The sequence below is a fragment of the Suillus paluster genome (assembly GCF_016628075.1).
Source record: "Suillus paluster strain FC165 chromosome Unknown EDB91scaffold_148, whole genome shotgun sequence".
Lineage (NCBI taxonomy): Eukaryota > Fungi > Basidiomycota > Agaricomycetes > Boletales > Suillaceae > Suillus > Suillus paluster.
Genome location: NW_024537708.1, coordinates 14,246 through 31,024, shown reverse-complemented (window position 1 = coordinate 31,024; position 16,779 = coordinate 14,246). Strand labels below are relative to the sequence as shown.

The following is a 16,779-nucleotide window of genomic DNA, read 5'->3' as shown; positions in this document are numbered from 1 at the left end:
CACCAGATGCGTTACCTATGTTCGAGCTCGGCCGAATGCTATGCCGTGGAGAACTCATCGGAAAACTCAAAACATTGTTGGATGAGCCTTTCGGTGCGTTTCCCCATCCATGCACATCTACTAACTTGTTGTAGATCTATCCTTTCAGCCCATCTGTGACGTCCATGCCTCTCTCACACTCAAAGCCCCTGTTATGCTCGCTTGCGGAAACGAGGATGCTGTACTACGTGAAGTAAGTGACGCTAGCCCCCGTTCTGTCGTTTCTGCTGAAAGACAAACTGCAGTCCATTGTTTTATTCCGAGATTGGTTGGCTCGCATGTACAGCACACACCCAATTCACCAGATACACGAAAACCAACAGTGTCTCTACCCTGAATGATCCTGTGGAGTATTTTCAGTGTGTTCTGGACCAGTTTCTTGTCGGCCATCCTGTCCACCCAGCCGCTCTCACAAACCTTGCGCGAGCCCGCCTTTAAGACTATATTCGAAAAGACATTCAAGATGCTGACTCTACTACTTCCTTATTCTGCGACGCCCTTTCATTACTCGCTTCATCGATCTCGAATATATTCCCGAGGAGCGTCTGTGATATCACTTCAGAATGTCGGAGTCGGACCGTATCCCAACGCAGGTCAATGATAAACGAACCTGTAAATGCTTTTTTCGGCGTGCTAACTTCATGGAACCGTACCGAAAGTATGCATCGTCATTTATAAGGGACACGTATTCATTCGGGGCCTGCTTCGCCAACGAACGAACGTCGAAATGACTACTCAACAGATGGGGAGATCCAGTGTTCCGTTCGTAGGGCCTGCATGGTGGCGGCTTCTTGGCTCACGTCAGGCTGATGAATTTGGTAGATGAAGGAGCCCTAGACTTGCCCTTAGTAGTGATAACGAGATATGCAATTCACATTAGCATACATGCAGGGACTGGGCAGTCCTGACGGGATTCTGGCTGTATCTTCAAAAGCGATATCGTGATCAATCATCTCCGTCAAGTAGAAAGTTACGTCCCCGCGAGGTTTGTCCGAAGCAGACAAAACGCTGCCCAAGATGTGACGCGACGACTCGGTACTGATCATGAAATAGCAACACAAGAAAGGGGGTGGTTCGAACCACGAACGATGAATTGATGGTACCAAAAAATTGAAACTGTTGGGCATGAAAGGTGAAAGCACATGCGAATGACGGCCAAAGCGGAAACTAATAAAATGCAACGAAAATGTATACTAAAGGCTCTCTGAACCACAAACCATCCTGGCCTGCCTTCAACCCAAACCCCTGCTCCGTTCTGACCCGTGTTCCAGTAGTGATCCAGTGAACTCTAGGGCAACTTAATCATGGGGAATGAGCTAAATTTTGAATCATCGAGGGAACAAGAAACACAGCGAGCAAAGTAACTCACTGCAACTTCCACGGGCAATTCTTTCCTCAGATACTCGTCGATCTTCTCCCAAATACTCGCCTGCATTTCACGCCACTCAGCCTGCCGTTTCTCCTTACAATTCTTGCACCAGTCGTCCGTCCACTTCACGTTTATCAACGCCGCTAGTCCGCACAGTGGATCGTACCGATACCGGGTGAAAGTCCCTGAGTCATGCACAAGCCGAACCCACGCCTCGCGTCTTGCTGTCTCCGAGAAGCATGAGAGGCAGTTGCGTGCCACACCAACAGAGGTGGTAGAGTCTGAGGTTCTTGTGCTACTGCTGGATTGTGCAACACGAAGGTTTTGACAAACCAAGGTAGGATCTTCGCGCGTAGCTACCTGAGCCCACGTGTCTCCCAGATACTCTCTCATCCGGACAAGGCGCAACATATCCGCATGGCTGAATTTCTCTGCTTCCTCAAGCTTATCCAGACCGAATCCAGATGTCCTTGCCATATCGTAGAACGCAGGCTTCAACAGCGTATCAATGTTGAACGTTCGTGCGAGGGCAGCCAACTGCGGAGCGTCGGGGCGCGGTTCTGGGTTGACAGGTAGTGCTTCAAGTTTAGACGGCCAGAGTGCTTCCAACTCCTTCACGAGCCAGACGTAGTCGGAAGTAAAACCAAGCGTTATCGCTGCACGAATGAGTGATATTAGGGTGGCGGAGTCGATGTTGTTGCGGTAATCCCTAACCTTTTATTAGCCAGCACAATAAAAACGACCACATGTCAGTAGATACTTGCCCAGGGTTTTCATAATACAAAAGCAGCGCCTCGAAATCTATTGCATTGAGCTTCTCACAAACTACGAATTTTGTCTCTTCAATTTTCTCAGGGAGTAGCTTCGCAATGAATTTCGAATGCTGCGCAAGCCACGATTGATGCACCCTGAAGCTAATACCATCAAGTTCAATGACAGCATTTCCATCTACTAGCCAAAACCGCTCGTGCTTGCGAAGAGCAGGCTTATCGGCGGCTCGTGCGCGTTTAGCCGTTTGCTTGGTGGACTCGGGCCCTGGCGAAAGTTGGCGTTTGGACATTGTGTTTACCATGCTCGTTCTACAGTCTGTGGTCGTCCCGCAAGTTGAGAGGAGACGGGTTCAGGGCCAGCCTGAGGGTTTATATACGTACATGATAATCGATAATCATGCAGCATCGTTTAAAATCGATTTGATTGAGTTGCCTTTTTTGCCGAGTGAAGTCGAATTATGAAGATGGATGTTCATTCTAGTATTTCACGGAAGAAGTTGAATGCATTGATCGATTCATAAACGCTGAGCTAGGGCTTAGTAAGTGCACGTGTCTTTGAAAGATCTTTGCCTCATGCCCCACCTTCCCAGTCCTCGGCACAAGATCTTTATCCATAGGCGGCCATACTGGCCTTTGACATCAGCCACGATCGTAGACAGCGCCGTCGAACGTTTTCGAGCTGCTGGACGAACTCCAGATACTGCTAAGTGAGGTGACGGAACTCTGGGTGGACATTGTCAATCTTCAGTTGAAATTGTCTTACCCAGAGTTCCCTCTCCTGAACATGCTGAGATGCTAACCGAGAGACTGCAAATTTCGCACGTTTGGACCTGTTGAGCTGAGGTTTTAGTAGAGGTGTCCTTCCCTCTCGCGAAAACAACGTCACGTATATGCAGGGTGATGGCCTGTAAATCGACGGTCCTCGGCTTTGCAGTTGAAGGCGGCTGTCATGCTGTCAAATCTTCTTCTTATGTGAGTACCCTCCCTCGTCATCGTCATCGCGACCGATGGGGCTGCGCTTCAGGTAAGTACATTTGTCTGGCCGAGTACTTTCATGTCGGATGATAGTGATTTGCGGCATTCATTGACGGTAGACAAACAAAACACTTCAAGTTGTCGCATTTATCCGTTGGTCGCACGCAAGGTGCCTGACTCGTAGGTCGCTTCCCGTCAGTGCTCAGTAGAGATATTAAGATTTGCAGAAAACGAAGACCCCATTCTTCACCCAACAACACCCACACCTGCTTCTCCAAACAACGCCTGTGTTCTCTTCACCAAAGACTCCTGGAGGCTTAGAGTTGTGGCACGGATCTTACCTCCAGTAAGCTGAACCTCTCTTGTAGAGAGGTATACTAATGATACATCTTGCACAGCATATAAAACTTTGCCGATCCGCTGTTGCAGTTTTTCAAGGTTGCGACGTCGATACTAGACAATGATGCCTTCCCGAGCAACTGGTTGAATCTTGACGCACAGGGTGTTGAACAAGACGATGAATCCTGTAGCTACGCTTTTGACACAGATTTTTATACCTCCGCCGCCGGCGTCGCATCAATTCAAGGCGGAACTGTGGAAGGACGTACCCCTCATATTTGCTGATGCTTTTATCGTCCAAGCAGCTTGTTGTTGAAGATTTCAGTCCCCAGGCACGTACGAGCGTACCTCGATATTATGTATTCTTACGTCGGAATTTAGAAACGGCGTCCTGTACGGTGTTTTGGCGGTGATATTCGATGCGAAGGTGCGGGCTGTGGCTATGGAGGCCCTCGCATGGCTGAAACCGACAGAATTCAGCTGTCTCCCAAGGAGTGCGTATTCCCCCGTGTCCAATTGATATCCAGGGCTACCAAGCTGTACTTAGCTCATTAATCGCTTACATCGTGGCTCTCGTTTTGACTCGATATTGATATTCACAGCTCTTCGTATCTTGTGATTGACAACTGGACCTGCCAGCGCCGTGGCCAATCCTTCTTCATCTCCGGTTCCATGGAAGAAAAAGACCGCGTCCCACTCAAAGCCGGCATCAAACACCATATCCTCGTCGAGTTCTGCAACGTCCGTGCCCCAGCAGACGGTGATGAAGATGAGATGGTGATGGACAGTAACCTTGGTGTTCGACTCGGAGGTGCAGAAGTCATCGATTAGGATGTAAAGATGGTGGAGGCGGTGGAGATTGCCAAGAAGGCTGATGTTGTTCTTGCTATTGTGGGTTTGAATGCGGATTGGGAGACGGAGGGGTATGATCGGAAGATGTTGGGGTTTCCTGGACGGACGGAGGAGTTGATTGAGAAGGTGCTTGCGGTGAGTCCCAATACTGTCGTCGTGACCCAATCCGCGAGTACTTTTGAGATGGGGCGTTTTGGCCGAAAGAACAGATTGTGTGGTTATGCTAGGGTTCGTCGATAACACTTCCGTGGGCTGATTCAGTCACTGCTATCCTTCATTCGTGGTACTTGGGTGACGCGACGAGCGATGCGATTGCGGATGTTCTGTTCGGCAAGAAAACCCCATCGAGCAAGTTGTCCTTGACGTCCCCAAGAAACTGGAAGATGTTTCTGGCTACGAACACTTCCACTCTGAGAATGGCGTCCACCGTCATGGCGAGGATTTGTTTGTTGTGAGTCTATTTTGTGTTCAAGTCCTTTGACAGGGTTACAAGCACTTCCATCAGAGGCATCAAACTACAGCTTTCGTTTGGGTGAGGGGACAGAATCCAGCAGATTGACTGATGGGGCGTCGATAGTCACGGCCTCTCATGCACCACCTTCTCTTACTCGGACCTTCAGCTCTCCGAAGCTATTGTCTCACACGGCAAATTCGGCTTCAACGCCAGCGTCACAGTCACCAACACCGGCACCCTCGCAGGCTCCGAAGTCGTACAATTATATGTCTCGATGCCCACCACATCCGAGCTGACGCACCTGCCATTGCTCCTACAAAGCCAAACACTTGCAGCTGGGGCAGAGCGAGAAGGTGATGCTGACGCCGTTTTGGGAGGAGAGGATTGATAGGTGGGCTGTGGAGAACGGCGTGTATGGTGTTAAGGTAGGGAGTAGCTGTGATGAGTTGTTGTCGGAAGGGGGCTTTGTGGTTGAGAAAGGGTTTGAGTGGAATGGGTTGTAGTGATGCGGAAGAACTTTCTGATATATTTCTAAGACGACAGACAATGCAGCCTGAGGGCTCACTATCGTTTGAATACCGTAGCCGCGCACCAGGAAAAAAACGTTGAATATATCAAGGCCTCTCGTAAACGACGGTACTACTGCTACTTACTGCATCGAAAAAATACTGAGTGAAGCATGCAGAAGTCATTTGTGATAAGTACATCGGATATCTGAAAATGTCATGCCAGAGAACAAAACGTCGATGATAGATGAGTGGGACTGAGTGAGAATGAGTATCAAGGCGAATTCAGCTGCAGGCTGCGGCAGCATATACTAGCATCTATATATGACTGCCATGTCGCGATAAGCCCCGTCCCCGGCCAAGCGATGCCCGAGCAGCAGTGGCACTAGCACGCATGTGCATGGTTGGTCCTCCATCAAATGCCTCCGTTGGCATGTGCGTGACTCCACTGACTACCGCGTTGTACTAATTCCAGTACTGATCATAGGCTAGCCCCATACTTGCGAGTGCAAGCTTGCAAAGCATTCTATCCCATTTAAAGGGAAGCCTGATATGCGCCGCCATCCGGGCAGTAATGTCAACATTCGGGCTAACACGTTGTGACAAATGTGCGTAGTGATCCCTCACCAAGGACAATCCGTTTTCGATCATGGTTATGACGTCGTCCATTGTATTGTCCGGAAATAACTCCTGTTGTAAAGAACATCAGTCATGAACCGGTAATTGTCGATGAGACTTACGCCGCGGGCTGTGAGATTTGGGTCTAGTGTGTCTATATCAATTGGTCCGTTGCCTCGCACCCAAACCTAAAAGCGCACACTTGAGACTGCGCACCAAGGGTGCCCTTCGACTACATCACTAGGTACGTCCAGTGATGGCGATCCGGAGCGATTGGAAAGGAAGGTAGTGCAAGAACGAACACTCGCCTCCGTACGTAGATTCTGCCATGCCCTGCTCTGGTGTTCGGGTGCACTGTAGGGGATCCTTTCATCAATCACGGCTATGATGAGCATTAGGATATCTGGGAATGCCTTGACTGTATCCTTGAGCCTCCGGAGTAGATCAGCCCTGGGCTGCAATACGGTCACGTCACCGATGACAGGGACGGTTGACATGGGGGGACCGGTGATGGTAGTTACCATATGAGCGATATCAGGAATGAGTTTCAGTGCTCCTGCATTCATGATTAAGTTCGTGTGCGAATCAGAATTCAACAAGTTTCTGAAAATAAGATCCAGGAGAATGCGATTCATCTGTTCCAGTCCCGAGCTGATAACTCTTAGTACAGTTTCATGGACGGGTGAGGGCATTTCAACGAAGAGTACGGGAGTGTCGTGGTTGTATGTCCATCTAGATGAACTATGTGTTATAATTCGCGAGAAATTATCCTAATCTGCTTACCTTGGTTTTGCAAGCAAGTCTTCGATGATACACGATATACGAGCATAGTCCTTTTCTAAAATGTCTGACACAATGATCAAGTGAGTGATCGTTGATGTGATCCATCGTTAACGCGCACTACACAGTCTTTCTCACAATTCAACTGTGTGATGAACCGAAGCACCTTGCGACATCGGCCTTGAAAAGCGTATACGATTAGTTTGACCGACGAGTATGGGTTGATGCAAACCTGTTACGGCGGGTAAGTTACAACCAGCCTCTTCGCTAAGAAAATAGTTCGAGGGATGTGGGGAGTAACCCCTGACTGCGGCTGTACTAGAAGTGGACATGATGATATCCTGAAGCTAACCTGAAGCTTGAAGGCCCTTTTGACAAACGGCAAGCTCAAGAATTGGCGCGGTGACGGTGCACGGCGCTCGATGGACAGCGCCGATGATCGAACATTTTTCACATGGCTGGAACCAAAGGAGTGCGTATTTCCTCATAGCCAGATCTGCATATGAATGTTCGATTATTTGACAATGATGGGCTACCAAGCTGTGCTTAGCGCATATCGTGAACTTCTGTCTCAGTCACCATGACCAGCTACGAAAACAATATTATGCGGTCGGGATCCTTTTCGGAATGATCATCTCAGAATTTAACCAAATCGAGATGGAACTGGTCAGGAAGCTTGATTCGCTCTTCATGTCCTAGCAAAAGGGCGACGACATCTCTCGCGTATTCTTTATTGCACAGCTGCGGCACTTGTTTGAGTCATCCAAGGTTGACGATCAGCTTAGGGAGCGTGTCTCTACTTTCCTTGACTCGGTAGATGCCTTCCTCAAGCTTCTTCTTAATACTCGCAAACTCCCTGTAAGCGAAGAGTTTGCTGACAGCGAAACGGTGACGTTGATGTCGGACAAGTATGCCGTATCGTTCTAGGAGAAGAAGCTCGAGGATTTATAGGTGGGTGATGTCGCTCCGAGAGCCTCGGACGTTTATGGCGTCAAGGTGGGGAGCAGCTGTAATGAACTCTTACTGGTTGACAGCCTCTAAAGGGTCCGAGTGGAACGGGTTGTAGCCTTGGGGATGCAGAAAAATTTCCCGGTGTTTTTGAAATGACACAGTCAATTCAGGACTTGCGCAAATATTGATGATTTGTATGCCATGAATATACGTCCTCTGGTGAATATAGAGAACTGAAATGATAAAGTTGAGCACCCTCGCCCAGATAGAAGACCGGTTCGCCCCAAATTCATAGACTAGCATGTCACCGATTGGTCCCCGACTCCGCGCAAAATCTGCGATGTCACGGTGAAAAGGCTTGACATGGCCGATAAAAGGTGTACAATTATGTGGCGCCGAGTCTTCTGACGAAACCGTTCTGCCCGGGTTGTTCAAGTATGACTTCTCTTTATCAACTCGACACTTTTCTGATCTTTTCTGATACGTGTGCGCTCAGCCGATCATGATGTCGGATGGGTCCGCTACACGCAATCTGCCTATTAATGAACAAGTACTGGCAACTGAGTACTGACCCACCGCATCCGATGATCGTCGCTCAAAGTGACAATATTATTAATGGACGTTTCTGATATCGTTCGTCCGTTGCTATCATTGACCATGATAAGTACCATTGTTGGCACCAATACTTATCATTAATAGGAGTACGTCCATCCGTCGTCATGACCAAATCATTGTCGAAGCACTTTAAGCGCAGTTAATCAGAAATGATGTACCGAGCAAGCTGCTGCGGAACTTTGTCTGGATGGGTCGAGAGAATACGGGATACAGTGTACGGAGGTGTATGACCGGTGAAAATCTGCCTTTCGCGCTCGGAAACCCGCGGTACTCGGCCGAGGTCGATTCTCCATCATCAATTCCTTGTGACCCCCAATGGGCGATTCCGAGTCTTTTGTACATACAGTCGCCGCTCACAGCGCCGCCGCGTTTGTACCGTTGCGGCTGGTTGCCGAATTGCATACAAAGAGAGATCGTGATCATCATATTGCATATTCTTCTTATCTCCTCTGACAGTTTCCTGTGGTGCATGGACTTGGACTGCAGCTATGCACATATCGGATTTATTATTCCTGTCACGCATGGAAACACATAGACTGCACAAAGAAGCACATCTTAGATTTCGCCGTCGTGAATGCCGTCAGAAGGCGCATACGCATTCTTGATATAGTAAACGTGCTTTTCTTGGTGATCGTGCGGTCTTTACGCGGTCCATTCAACCTGGCATCCTCGACAGTGAGTGTGAGTGCCTATCATGTATTGGTCAATGATTAGTGAGCCAGTTCTTCCTTAAATTACAGCTGTCCGAGTGATTCCTCCTTCTAACAAGCTGTCGAATTGCTCATTCACCTGCTCCTCATAAAATGACAGCTGCAATCACCGACTGGTGGTAATTCCACCCACGCAGCTCCGCCACCTTGGCCTTCGAAGCTCCACCGGCACGCTTTTCGCTGGATGTTTATTCGAATAGGAGACGCTTATTGACCCACCACTCTATGTAGGTATGTTGATGAGGGTCTGGCACGGTGGCACCCATGAAGACAAGTTCAACGACGATGCTGCCGATCTCAAGCACCGTAATTTACACGTATCGTCCGGGGTGGGAGTACGGCTCTTGGCTCCTGTATAGATCACTACAGTAGCCTAGTGCCGTATTCTTCATTCTGTTAGCGGCGTACATCCCATGACATCCTAGAGAAATACCCCCGTGTTGACATATTTGCGTCGGTGTAACTCCGTAAGTAACTCTGGGCGAAAGATCCTCTGTTCGCGGCCTGATCGACAGTTGGCGGTACCTTGCCCGACATGTGCCTTGAGAAATAAGAACAAAGACGCCAATCCAGTGTAGCTATGTATATCAAATCAACGGATCACAAGCTAAACCATATCGCGCAACAAAAAGGCACCAACATCCACATCTTTAATTTCTCCAAGCAGATCATGACATCTGTGATAGACGCTACACTGGACAGTTCGTACTAGCCGAGCGGTAAAATGCAGTCCATAGACAAGACGCAGGAAAACAGTGTATCGTATTAAGGGCGGTCAGCGCACGAAAATATAAACCACAGTTCAAAAACCAGCACCCTTTCCCTGCATCATCATCAAAAAAACAACTAGACATAACAAATAAACAAAAAAGAGCGACGGGGACGAACAAGGCAGTATTCACAAGTCCGCAACGAAGCAAATGCGGCGAAATTTGTTTGGTGCGGCTTACTACTCGTTTGCAACCTGTTTATGCGCGTGTGAGTAAGGAGAGATTATGGTTATAGGAGAACGTACTCTGAGTACACGGTTGTGTTGACCGTAATCGTTATCGTCGTCGTAACTCAAACGCCGGGGAGCATCATCGTGGAAATCCTCTCCTTCTAAAGGATTGTGAGACTGAGCAGGGGGTGCTTCATGAGGATTGGGAAAGGGAAGACCAGGGCTCTGCGGAGGGGGATTACTAACGAAGCCAGTGTAGGCATCCGCGAACTGGGAATCATTGCGCGGAGGCGAGTGATATGCAGGCTGGAGGGCCATGGGGTAGTTCTCGTTCGACGGGTGCCCCTGCGAACGCATACTCCCATGCGTCTGTTGGGTATATTCCGAAGGCCTGCGGTTAATAAATGCTCCATTATTCGCACCGGCCATAGCCGCAGCCCCAGTCCCAGCCAGACCGGCAGCTTCGAGTATGTCTGTCCCACGGGGTCTGAATCTCATGCTGGCGTTGCGATCCATTGTTTCATGTGGCTGTGGACCAGGACCTGCGAAAGCGTTGTATGGGTTCCTGCGGCTCGGCTCGCGAGCGAGGTTGCCTGCGCCAACACCAGCGATGCCTGGAGCACGCTGGGTTTCACTGTCTTGTCGGCTCCGAGCCCTTCCCACGTTGCCAGCTGTAGCGAGAGAAACTGCTCCGGCAGCGTATGGATCATACTGCGACATTTCACTCATCCCATAGGTGTCAATGGGAAGACCCATCGGAGCCTGAACAAACGTGCCATGAGTGGTATCGGAGTAAGGATATCCGCCGCCGCCGCCGCCACCACCACCTGCACCGCCATTGTTAGAGTACGTGTAATCATCGAACGGCGAATGTGAAGTGGCAGCAGCTTCTGCGGCTGCTTCCGCGAACGTCCCTATCAAATTTCCGAGCACGACGACGACGAACGGCGTTCGTCACAATTGCGACGAAGATCGCAACAACGATGAGACCCACGACGGTGAACACACCAGCTACAGCCCCAGTGTTCGAGAAAAACCTTTTAAGCGGTGATGTGAAATTTTACGGAAGCACAATTTTATGATCGGACTCACGAGTTGGAGGAAGTGGCGGTATTATTAGATGAAGTGGTGGTCACAGTGGGTGTTACATAGCTGTAGCTGGTAATTACGCTACCACCGCTGTCTGTTGTTGTGACGGGTGAGAGAGTAGGAGTGGCTGATGTCGAGGTTGTTGAACTTGTGCTAGTAGTGATCGGGGTGGAGCTACTGGACAGGGAGGATGTAGTGCTTGACGAGGTCGAAGTGGTTGTTTGTGTCTGGGACGAGGTTGAGGAAGAGGAGGAGGTACTAGTAGTAGTAGGAGTAGTAGAAGTACTGGTCGAGGTCGGCGTAGTACTAGTGCTGGTAGTTGTAGGCGAAGTTGACGTAGTCGTCGTCACCAAGGGGGTATTGCTGCGCAAGAACAACGTCAGAGTTCCAGCGGATCATTTAAATTGAAAAAGATGTGCTCACCTGGAAGTTACAGTAGTTACTGGTAAGGTAGGTAATGAAACTGCGTGAGTGATGTCTGTTGAAGTGCACGAATTTCAACCAGATCATGAACTTACCAGACATTTCGGTATCTCTCAAGCTAAAGCTAAATGAGCGACAATTGCTTCAACTTAGGTATCAAGGTATCAACCTGCTGTCGGGGTTGACTATAACAGCAAGATCGAGTGGTAGAACGTCGTGGTCAACGAGCAACACGATTCGTCCGCATGAGAATTTTTATCTTAGAGTCGTCAGTTGATTGCGCTACCACGCCTTTGTTGTTTCCCCCCTTATGTAAGCCGGCCCCAAAGGCGTTAGGTGGGAGACACGTAGCACGAGGCAGCCCTTGGCCAACCCATGAAAACCCGTGCAATACATACTAACCCACATGCGATGATACACGCACATGCAACATGAACTATCAATACAATCACCCTCAATCCCGTTTTCGCTTTTTCTGTCGCGGTGCGTCCTCCTGCTCGTCCTCTTCGGAATCCGAACTCCCATCCGATTCCTGTTCCAACGGTGCACTTTTTAAGCCTTTCATCTTCCGGGTCTGGAGCTTGCTGAGATCCTGCTTGGCAACATGCACCCGTCCCCTCAAATCTCCCATTTCGTCCACTTCCATATTTTTCTTCTTCTTTCCAAGACCCTTCTCCAAATCTGTTTTCTTCAACTTTGGTCGTCTCATAGCGGCTTTCCACACCTCCGGGTCTGCGTCTTGATGACGTCTTAATGATAAATCAAGGAAGGGGCCCATCTCCGTTAACTCGACTCGTGGTACACGCGTTCCCGACGGAAGAAGTTTTATGGTATACGTCCGGATATGGACTTTTGGTAGATTTTGGACGTCGTCTTCTTGGGATGAGCCTAGAATGGGATTTGGAGCTTGGAGTGAGGGAGCAGGCGCGAGGCTGACGCTGATGACGTGCTCCAATCCTGGTAGACATATCGATTCGATGACTTCACCGTTGAAGAAATCCATGAGCAGAGATTTGAGTTGAATGAATCGTGGATGGGTATCAAATAGCTCTGATGCGAAGTGCATCATGGGTTTATGTCCTGGTGTTGATTTTGGTGTCTACGATGCATAATAAATTAGATTGCAGGGTAAAGAAAAGAGAGAATTACTTTAAATTCTGCCATGCTAACGAACTTGTCTACTCCGAGTTCGCACATGTCCAGTACTTTCGAATCGAATGTACGTGCAATGACAAGACCTGCAGGTCTCTTCTTCGTAGATTGGCCCATGAGGAACATGGATGCATCATTTTTGCTCGCCCAAAATTCAAGGGACGAAGCGTCCTCAAAAGGCCGGATCGTGTTTTTCTTTGAGAACGAGATTGCGTTAGGTCGTTTCAGTGCCATCTAAATAATGATTAGCGCAAGATCAACGCCTTTCGACCGAAACATACCAGCTCTTGCATGACACCGTTCACAATCTCTCCCGTATGAGTTCCCTTGACAAATATCGCAGTCCTCACATCCTCGACCTCCTTTGCCTCCCTCGCGTCCAAAGCCCGCTTCGACCTCGCATTGCGTGGTTTTCTACAACACACCAACCGGATCAGTAAAAACCCAACCCAGAAATGATGGGACTTACACCGTTCTCAGCATACTAGTACTCACACCAAAAACACAGAACGTAGGCCACGGTGGAATTTTCCAGCCGTCCGATCACCTTCCAATCTAGGAAACCCAAAAACATTATTATGCCTTGTTTACCTTTCATCCAAATCGGTATATGTTTCCTCCGTTCCTTGAATCTTTTATTACGGTCCCGCGAACCTCGACCTGACGTACGGCAGCTACGCTCCACGCAATGTGCCTTTTCATAATGAACACATACATACTCTTCGACTTCGTCGCAACATCATGTCAGGTCTCAGCGCTAGTAAGAACCTCGCCTCCCGATGGAGTCCCATCAAAAAGCACCGCAGAATACCAGAAAATCGTTCACAGGCGCATAAGCCGGTGGCGTCCACAGTTCAACACATGACTGCCGGTCTTTCTCACAAGAGAGCAAGAGCCATCAGATGCCGATGGATCTCCAGTTCCGTGGTCTTTGATGGCTAGAATGAGCGTGTAGATGATGGCGAAACGCCGTTTTGAGCCTTTTGGTTCTCAGGGAAAGATCGCCATGTCTTCAAGTTGTCAATATCACCCGAGTCCAACCAAAGATACGGCAGTCACTCGTCACATTCAACGGCGGTGGCGGTTTCAATGGGTGTATTTACTTGGGATATACGACAGAAATTAGGAAAACAACAGAGTGCTACCGTATCAGTACATACAACTTCCCGAAACCCAACCGAAAGGTATCAACAGTATACAGAAAACCGAGATTAAAAAGAGAATGGTATAGGTGAGTGCGAAGATATAACGATGAAATACGTGTACTAGGGGGATTGGGGTTCGAGTCGCACCGACCGAGCATGCAGAGGAAACACAAGATGAAAGGTAGTCGAGCTAAACAAACACCAATGTTCGTACCCACAATTACCAGGGATATAAAGGGGAAATGGTTTTAATTGTGTTACACTTTCATTCCAACTGCAGAGGAGGAGTACGGAGATGTAACTGGGGATTCCCTTCCTCGCCGAGATAATGCTGGAGGGGTTGACCCATTGGATGATGGGGATGACGAGTTTGATTGAATGCTGACGGATCGAGCAACGGTGGCGAAGGCAACGTTGTGTGGTTGGGATCGTGGGCTGCGTGATGTGTCTGATAAGGGTGAAGATGCGAAGGTTCCTCGGCTAGAGGAAAGTACTGCTGCTGATGCCGATGATAAGTCGTGCCGAAATTGTGGAGAAACTCTGCCCCCTCCGAGTGCCGCCGTGCCTGTGCTATACGCTGATGCTGGAGCTGTTGAAGCTGTTGGCGTCTGAGCTCCTGGGAGTAATGAGTAGCTTGAGATGGGTGTTCGATCGACGAGTGCGAGGGCAGATGCTGATGAGACGAGTCCTGATGCTGTAGTCGGGCGTGAAGCCGTTCCTGTTGCACCGTGTAAAAATGATCGAACTCCTGCATCTGCATCTGGCTCGTTGCAGAGTTCCAGGACGGAGAGCCTTCTAGATTGAGGGCGTGATTCTGACCCGTACTCGTACTCTCCAGGGCCTGAAAGGCCGCTGCTGGGTTCTCGACGTGGGACATCATCGTCTGATCCCTGGTATGGTCGTTTGCGTGGGTTGCCGGGTGGTGAATATGCGAAAGGGCCGCCAGATGAGACTGGTTCGGCGAGCGCCGGTGGGTGGAAGGAAAACGGTGAGTCATATGAAGCGCCTGTGGGAGATTGTGGTTCTGGATCGTATGAGACTGAGCCGTAGGAGGATGTGATGGATGGCGCTGCCATGTCGGTGCGTCCATAGACTGGAAGGGATAATTCTGTGACCAATCCAGGCCCTCCAGCGTAAGCAGGTTTTGTGGAGAGGATTGATGCGGGAGCTGTGCCTGGGCGATTGGCTGTGGAAGGTCTTCTGAAGGGTAAGGGAAGTACGTGCTGTGCTGATTGAGGTGCGAGGGAGAATGACTGGGATGGTGGTGGGGAGATTGTCGCGGAGACGACGGCAGCGAGTGGCGGGAGCGTTCTAGCATGTGAGTCTGTAGCACTTGAAGTTGGTGGCCTGCTTGAGCTAGATCCGGGCCGACCATCCCGTGAGAGACTGTCCCTAGAGGGGATACTGAAGTTGAATGTATTGGTGGTGAAGGACTGAAAGGACTGGGATTGCTGGTTCCAGTGATTTGAGGATGCAGGGGGGACACGAAAGGACTGGCTGGAATCACGAAAGGAATGGTTATTGTTGTTGTTGTTGTTGTTGTTGATATTGTTATTGTGGTGATTAATGTTTGTAGGGCGTGAATTGGTAGCACGATGATCCAAATCGGAATTCCAACCGTCACCGTAAATCATGTTGTCACCACCCTCGTAACCAGTGCTCGTACCGGGACGCTGGTGCATGGGGTGGAGAGAGGCAGACAAGTCCTCCTCCTTGACTTGATCGAGACCATGCATTGAAGTATCTTGAGATAGGGAGTGATTACTAGAAGCTAGTACAGCTGTAGTATTGACGGTGGCTTGACCTCTCTTGCCTCTTGGTTGACCGGTTTTATTTGCGGCAGCCATAGAAGCATGAAGAGAGGTAAGTTCACGCATCATACGCTCATTCTGTTCTTGCTTATCAGCGTGAACAGTTTGAGCATGCTGACGTAGATTATCTAGTCTTGAAAATTGCTTGCTGCAATGACAAGTAAAAGGGCGCTCGCCCGTATGTTTCCTGTTAGGAAATTAAAGAGATCGAACGGGGGTATGTGCCTCGGTACCTACCTAATGTGCCTGGCAAGATGCTCACTTCTACTGAAAACCATACGACATTCGCCATAACCTCTGCATTGAAAAGTTTTTGCAGGAGCAGGACGATATCGTTTATTTACGCCAGTTATACCAGCGGTAGTAGGTAGTAAAGAAGGATTATTTGGTGCAACGAGGGCAGCCATGTCGCCAGATGATGAAGCGGTAGGGGATAAGTCAGGTTGTTCTTCGTAAGATAAAAGATCTGAAGAATGAGGAGAAATTGAATGTGAAGTTGGAGAGTGCTTTAAATCGTGTTGACTAGTATCGACAGGTGAAGATTTTGAGTCCTCCATGGTTAAGGAAAAGAGGAACAAACTTTCTATAAAAAAGGTGCCTGAATAACCAGACGCTCAACTCAATTAAGGCACAGCAAAAATCGGACTCTGAATTTCTAACCGTTACTTTGGGTTACTAGGAACAGCCTCGCCGAACTACGGCACCGTTTTTATAAAAGATAACACACGTCACGCCGTAAAATAAATAACGTAACCCCCCCACGACCCTCTAACTCCTACCCACTCGCGGTCCTACATTTCATCCATGGAATTTGATTTACTAAGTCGTCCGCATCACTCCCGTCACATCGCCTGATCCGCTCCTTGTTCCCCGCTAGGATACTCGGGCCACATGCGTATCACAACTGGTCGGAATCCCCGCCCACGAGGTGGTGGTTTTTACATACACGTGTAGCTTAATCAAATCACAATGTTTATCCATGGCTATCTCACAATTACCTGTCCCGTATACCATCACACCGCGCCCATCAATTCAATTTCCTCAAAAACACAGCATACTACTCCTGACAGCATCTCTTTGGAAGCGAATAGTACTAATTAATCTTGCAAATTCCGATTATTCACAACACTCTCGCGCCGATAATGGCGGATAAGCAGGGAATTACCATTTCCTAACACGGTCAAACCCATGTTCCATCACGGTCCAGACCCTCGAAGCATACGATAACACTGCTTGCTCTA

General features: G+C 49.1%; 8 protein-coding genes across 8 annotated transcripts; 3 read left to right on the top strand and 5 right to left on the bottom strand.

The window, feature by feature from the left end:
- Positions 1-17: 17 nt before the first annotated feature.
- Positions 18-477, top strand: EDB91DRAFT_1255625 (uncharacterized protein; the record flags this gene model as incomplete). The annotated part of the gene is made up of 4 exons (XM_041324014.1): positions 18-93; positions 135-232; positions 285-307; positions 363-477. The coding sequence occupies 4 exons, from the start codon at positions 18-20 to the stop codon at positions 475-477; spliced, it is 312 nt and encodes a 103-aa protein (XP_041170061.1).
- Positions 478-946: 469 nt separating this feature from the next.
- EDB91DRAFT_1172678 (uncharacterized protein) lies at positions 947-2,655 on the bottom strand. Its single transcript, XM_041320266.1, has 3 exons — positions 2,173-2,655; positions 1,409-2,117; positions 947-1,336 (listed from the first exon to the last, which is right to left on the bottom strand). The coding sequence occupies exons 1-3, from the start codon at positions 2,478-2,480 to the stop codon at positions 1,328-1,330; spliced, it is 1,026 nt and encodes a 341-aa protein (XP_041170060.1). The 5' UTR covers positions 2,481-2,655; the 3' UTR covers positions 947-1,327.
- A 996-nt stretch (positions 2,656-3,651) lies between these two features.
- EDB91DRAFT_164536 (uncharacterized protein) lies at positions 3,652-4,638 on the top strand. The gene is made up of 4 exons (XM_041326282.1): positions 3,652-3,824; positions 3,874-3,986; positions 4,095-4,479; positions 4,554-4,638. The coding sequence occupies exons 1-3, from the start codon at positions 3,777-3,779 to the stop codon at positions 4,321-4,323; spliced, it is 390 nt and encodes a 129-aa protein (XP_041170059.1). The 5' UTR covers positions 3,652-3,776; the 3' UTR covers positions 4,324-4,479; positions 4,554-4,638.
- Positions 4,103-4,959, top strand: EDB91DRAFT_1172674 (uncharacterized protein). The gene has a single exon (XM_041320265.1). The coding sequence runs from the start codon at positions 4,333-4,335 to the stop codon at positions 4,582-4,584; it is 252 nt and encodes an 83-aa protein (XP_041170058.1). The 5' UTR covers positions 4,103-4,332; the 3' UTR covers positions 4,585-4,959.
- An 810-nt stretch (positions 4,960-5,769) lies between these two features.
- EDB91DRAFT_1255622 (uncharacterized protein) lies at positions 5,770-7,034 on the bottom strand (the record flags this gene model as incomplete). Its single annotated transcript, XM_041324013.1, has 6 exons — positions 5,770-5,994; positions 6,045-6,067; positions 6,125-6,654; positions 6,706-6,769; positions 6,841-6,882; positions 6,935-7,034. 6 exons carry the CDS (start codon positions 7,032-7,034, stop codon positions 5,770-5,772), a joined length of 984 nt encoding a protein of 327 aa, XP_041170057.1.
- A 2,365-nt stretch (positions 7,035-9,399) lies between these two features.
- On the bottom strand, positions 9,400-11,532 carry EDB91DRAFT_1087793 (uncharacterized protein; the record flags this gene model as incomplete). The annotated part of the gene is made up of 7 exons (XM_041316290.1): positions 9,400-9,556; positions 9,929-9,942; positions 9,994-10,832; positions 10,927-10,955; positions 11,011-11,265; positions 11,315-11,370; positions 11,431-11,532. 7 exons carry the CDS (start codon positions 11,530-11,532, stop codon positions 9,400-9,402), a joined length of 1,452 nt encoding a protein of 483 aa, XP_041170056.1.
- Positions 11,533-11,723: 191 nt separating this feature from the next.
- EDB91DRAFT_164369 (Brix domain-containing protein) lies at positions 11,724-13,194 on the bottom strand. Its single transcript, XM_041326281.1, has 4 exons — positions 13,052-13,194; positions 12,864-12,996; positions 12,580-12,816; positions 11,724-12,529 (listed from the first exon to the last, which is right to left on the bottom strand). Exons 1-4 carry the CDS (start codon positions 13,063-13,065, stop codon positions 11,885-11,887), a joined length of 1,029 nt encoding a protein of 342 aa, XP_041170055.1. The 5' UTR covers positions 13,066-13,194; the 3' UTR covers positions 11,724-11,884.
- Positions 13,195-13,984: 790 nt separating this feature from the next.
- Positions 13,985-15,945, bottom strand: EDB91DRAFT_1063421 (uncharacterized protein; the record flags this gene model as incomplete). Its single annotated transcript, XM_041314613.1, has 2 exons — positions 13,985-15,725; positions 15,776-15,945. The coding sequence occupies 2 exons, from the start codon at positions 15,943-15,945 to the stop codon at positions 13,985-13,987; spliced, it is 1,911 nt and encodes a 636-aa protein (XP_041170054.1).
- Positions 15,946-16,779: the final 834 nt, after the last annotated feature.

Coding starts and splice junctions, on each gene's coding strand:
- EDB91DRAFT_1172678 (XM_041320266.1), bottom strand. CDS start 2,480: ATGGTAAACACAATGTCCAAACGCCAACTTTCGCCAGGGCCCGAGTCC. Junction 2,118..2,172: donor TTGTATTATGAAAACCCTGG/GCAAGTATCTAC, acceptor ATAAAAGGTTAG/GGATTACCGCAACAACATCG.
- EDB91DRAFT_164536 (XM_041326282.1), top strand. CDS start 3,777: ATGCTTTTATCGTCCAAGCAGCTTGTTGTTGAAGATTTCAGTCCCCAG. Junction 3,825..3,873: donor TTGAAGATTTCAGTCCCCAG/GCACGTACGAGC, acceptor GTCGGAATTTAG/AAACGGCGTCCTGTACGGTG. Junction 3,987..4,094: donor ATTCAGCTGTCTCCCAAGGA/GTGCGTATTCCC, acceptor TGATATTCACAG/CTCTTCGTATCTTGTGATTG.
- EDB91DRAFT_1172674 (XM_041320265.1), top strand. CDS start 4,333: ATGGTGGAGGCGGTGGAGATTGCCAAGAAGGCTGATGTTGTTCTTGCT.
- EDB91DRAFT_164369 (XM_041326281.1), bottom strand. Junction 12,817..12,863: donor ACGGTGTCATGCAAGAGCTG/GTATGTTTCGGT, acceptor ATCATTATTTAG/ATGGCACTGAAACGACCTAA. Junction 12,530..12,579: donor TTAGCATGGCAGAATTTAAA/GTAATTCTCTCT, acceptor TATGCATCGTAG/ACACCAAAATCAACACCAGG.